Here is a 4,360-nt window from a genome sequence, read left to right on the forward strand (position 1 = left end):
TATCTATCTATCTATCTATCTATCTATCTATCTATCTATCTGTTTATCTATCTATCTATCTATCTATCTATCGAAGAGAGGACACTCCAAAGAGGTCAAAACGAGCACCCCTCGAGAGATTCCTAAAGGGCTGTCTATCCGTAGATAGATCACTCTGCCCTCAAGACAACGCGATATCTTATCCCCAAAGAGGCTCTTTTGGTCCTCAACGAGGCAACGAACCCTGAGATCGGTGAGATCGTACAGAAGAAACCGCAGTTTAGGGGCTGGACATAAGCCAGCGTGTTGAGAGTTCGTTTGTTGTCGATGTATGGTAAGATCCTACTTCGAGTGCCCATCCTGGAGATATGGACAAAGCTCATGTTGCTGGCAATGCGATTAGGGGATTATTCAGAGACAAGATGGAGGCTGGTTCTCAGGTGTCATGTATTTGGAGGGTGAAAGTGCTTTTTCGGTAATCAGGCGAGACTTTTGTCCTTCCCCAATCTCGACTTACATTGGCACATCACGAGTTCAAAGATAAATTTAGAGAGAATGGTGATTCGGATGAGTCCTTTGGAAAACGAGACGAGAAAGAACGAAAAACCATGGAGGATGATGCGGTTCAGGTTATTGCTTTGAAGCAACAACTGATACCCATGATTAAGGTGAAAGACGAGTTGTGCCATGAAAAATGCTCGGTTGAAGATCGCTGATGGGACGTCCCGTACGGGACTTTTTCAACGGCTGGTATACTGATTTTGGACCCTACACATTACCCCCGGGGGAATCTGTCACCATCCCGAAAACCATTGAAGCAAGGCGCGATCGCTTGAAGAGGGTATCTAAATAAATTCACCATCATCATCACTGTCAGCTGTAATAACCACGTACTCGTCGTACAGCGGTTGTAGCTGCCGCAGTTTCGTTCACCGATGATTTGAGGGGGGGGGGTAGGTAGCTGCGCATTGCAGGCGGGAGATGATAAATTGGTGCATAAATCTAAGTCTATGGCAATGAGAACCAATGTTCCTACATGCGTGATGTACGGGTTTGCTCAAACTGAAAGTCGGGCGTATAAACTCACTTCGATAGCCTGAATAGTGTGACGCAGCTTAAACGCGGACCACTGAGATATAACCGTTCTATTCTACCATCTTTAGAGCAAGGAACAACAGGCAATCATCAATAGGGTTAGCTGGCGTTTTGAAGAAATGATCTTTCGAAGCTGAACTTTTAGTCTGTCCACCGATTGTTGGTGGGCCAGCGTTCACCAAAACATGGCTACGCACGACACAGTGGTGAGCACATTGAATAGCGTGGCGAAACCTGTCAACAGACCAACTACGAGAGATGAAAACAGTTTGACAAAAGTTGTGGACTGGCCAAGGCTATCAAGGTGTCAAACAGCTGATGGATTGGTCGCAGTGAATGAAATGCGAAAAAGCTCCTGTCCACGAAACGTGCCGTACCGTCAACCATACTAGATCGTTTTGTTTACAAGCTGCACACCAAAACCGTCGAATTCGAGCTGCCACCAACAACAAGGTGAGCAAGGTGGATGTGTGGCTTGCGGTGAACTGATCTAGACAGAGTGTCGGCTTTAATCGGTTTCGACAGTGATTATCTGTTGGAAGAGAGGAGAAAAGCTACAGACAGCTACCGTGAAGTATATACCGGTTATCACAGAAGTGTGGTGCGCCGTGCAACAATGTCTCCATGCATGTACTATCCGCGATTACCTTAACATGCATGCGTGTCTTTGTGACGAAAAAAACGATCGATCGATAAAATGGACGACCCTTGTTTCACAATTAGAATATCAAACGGTTAAAATACAGAATTTAACTGGTACAAAGAAAGATTTGAGAATGAACTAACCTCATCTGTTGGGTCATAGTATTGCTCCAAATAAGGGTGGGCAAGGGCATCTTCAACTTTGATTCGCCGAGAGGGTACGAAACAGAGGAGTTTGTCCAAGAGATCGAGGGCTTCAGATGAGGGAGGGGGAGGTGGAAAACAAACCAAGGTGTAATGAAATTAGTTGGAAAAGTACCATAAGAGATAGCAAGCCATGTTCCATGGATATAAGGAATATTTAACAACAAAGTAAGTGTAACCACTGCTGATAAAAACGGCAACCTATTTTAGATTAGATATTGTCGGTAACAACTGAGATGTTGCTGTGTACTTTTCAAGTTAGATAGCATGAAGTTGCGCGATCGACGGCAACTGTTTCCTTCTGCCATTGAGCGGTGAACCACTCTCATTGTGATTCCAAGAACATAAGTCCATGTGACGGTCACGTGAGGGTTGCAATTTTCTACTATTCACGTTCTCTACGTTGTCGATGGACCAAATAAGCTGTAAGAAATAGGTGAATTACGACAAAGTTGTAATGAAACTCCATACAGTCTGCATTCAGCGGTAAAGTCCTGTCTCGAGGATAATTATGGACATGTCCCATCCAATTGATTCTACGACGTTTGTATGATGATTTTTCACCTTTCTGGTTCCAACGGCTAGAAGAACGCCTACCCAAGTTCCCGTATGCTAACTTACGACACCGTTTACAGCGCGAACACCAAAAGTCGATCTGTTTTGACGGGTAGGTCGCCGTATCACAGAGGTCCCAATCATAGGAAGAGGCCAATGAGTGCACTTCCCAGATGAGTTCTGTTTGCTGCCAACTTAAACCTAGCCAAACCAAACGAGCTAAGTCATTTGCACTGTTCCACTACGGAATGCTCTAACACTCATGACACTGAGACCACACGTATACGGTTACGTTTCCCATTGATGAGACGATTGATTCTAACCGACTGACATGTCCTAATCGATTTTCATGTTCAGATGTATGTTCGTTGTCTTTAGTGTTCCATGTTGGCAGACTACAGTCTAATCCCTCACACGTCTTTGTTGGTCCGATGTGAAAGACAATCGTGCAAAGGTATTGAACAAAAAAGCACGTGATCTGGTAGGAAAGGGACGGCGATTCCAAGTGACGTTACCAATGAGTGTCTCCCTAGGCATATCTACAAATCGCTTGGTGGTTGTATTTAAAATTTTAAAATGGCCTAGACAGAATGGCGCGATGCAGAATGTGAAAAGATGCACGCAAACAATTTTGAATAAATATTTGAAACAAATATTTTCTCATCCGGCAGGTTGACTTCATCTCTACCGGACTTGGATTGCAGGTCTGACCGAAAAAATGACAACTCCCGACTTCCATCGAACAGCGAATTTCCAACGAAAATATATCGATTAAAAAGCTGACCGAGGTTACATGCAGGGTACAAGCTATCAGGGACAAATGACGAAGAGACGCGCACAGCTATCACAAAAGACGCTTAGAAGTTTGGAACGCATCAGCCAACATAAAGATGCCCCCGCCAGATGAGCCCCCAATCGAGTTGAAATACATGGATTCAGCTTCAAAGGAATAGCAACATTCAGCTTATAAAAAAGTCCAGAACTAGAAAGGTCATCATCAAAATGAATCGAGAAAATATCTCACCACTGTTGTTTTCCCGTCCGGGGTAACTCCCTTGGTCTACGCAGGCAGTTTCTGACAACGTGCCGATGACGCCTTTGCGCGAATCTAACGCGAGTACGGTACAGTTTTAGTCTGTTTGAACCTTATCAGGTAGGCGCAGCGCCCGAAGGCTCGAGTATGCCAATCCCTGACTTGGATGTCTACATTCTATTGGACATCTTCAAAACTAAATCTTCGGGTAGCCTTTTTGTCGCACAAAATTCGGAAGAATAATAATTTACTTTTGACTTCGAAGGACTCCATTGAGCCATCATTTCCAACAGTTTCATCATACGTATGAGCTTACAGGAGCGATCCTATCACGGGCCTGCAAGACCAGCTTCTGCTTTCCTGCAGGCAGTTTAAGATGAGGGAACGTGGCGAGGTTGAGGTACTAATCAGGCTTTCCGATAGCGCCTGTCTAGGCTTTTGTAGCCTGACAGTAGTTCAATGAACGACTTTTTGAAAGGGGCATCTTCCAGTTGAGTCTTACCTGACAGACGAAGCGAGTTGCGAAAAGAGGCAGAAACCATACTTCAACAAGAATATGGTAGAGTAAAGCCATAGTTACTACTCCTCAACAAACCAGGTGAGATCATAAGGTTCAATAAGTACTGTTCTCAGCATAGTGCAGGAAACCTATTGGCGCGAAAACAATAGGTTTAATCGTGTCTTGACTTAATACACCAATTATAAGGTTGCTCAGAAAACTCTTCAACAGTCCACTATCGACTTCGTCCATCTAGGGATTAAACAAGTAGATGCCACCCAAAGGAAGCACGAGGACTGGGATACTGCCAGGTTGCCCAAGCCTAGACAGGGGAAGTCGAGAGGCAGAGGTCG

The 4,360-nt window shown here is 44.6% G+C and overlaps 1 protein-coding gene across 1 annotated transcript in view; it reads right to left on the reverse strand.

Annotated features, from left to right (window-relative positions):
* Positions 1 to 4,360, reverse strand: part of T265_13998 (hypothetical protein) — a gene marked incomplete at both ends in the record, with an annotated part of 46,166 nt that overhangs the window by 14,086 nt on the left and 27,720 nt on the right. Inside the window, one exon of the mRNA XM_009171583.1 lies at positions 1,861 to 1,970. Within this exon, the coding sequence (XP_009169847.1) occupies positions 1,861 to 1,970 (110 nt within the window). The remainder of the gene's footprint in view (positions 1 to 1,860; positions 1,971 to 4,360) is intronic.

This window comes from Opisthorchis viverrini, assembly GCF_000715545.1.
Source record: "Opisthorchis viverrini unplaced genomic scaffold opera_v5_125, whole genome shotgun sequence".
NCBI lineage: Eukaryota > Metazoa > Platyhelminthes > Trematoda > Opisthorchiida > Opisthorchiidae > Opisthorchis > Opisthorchis viverrini.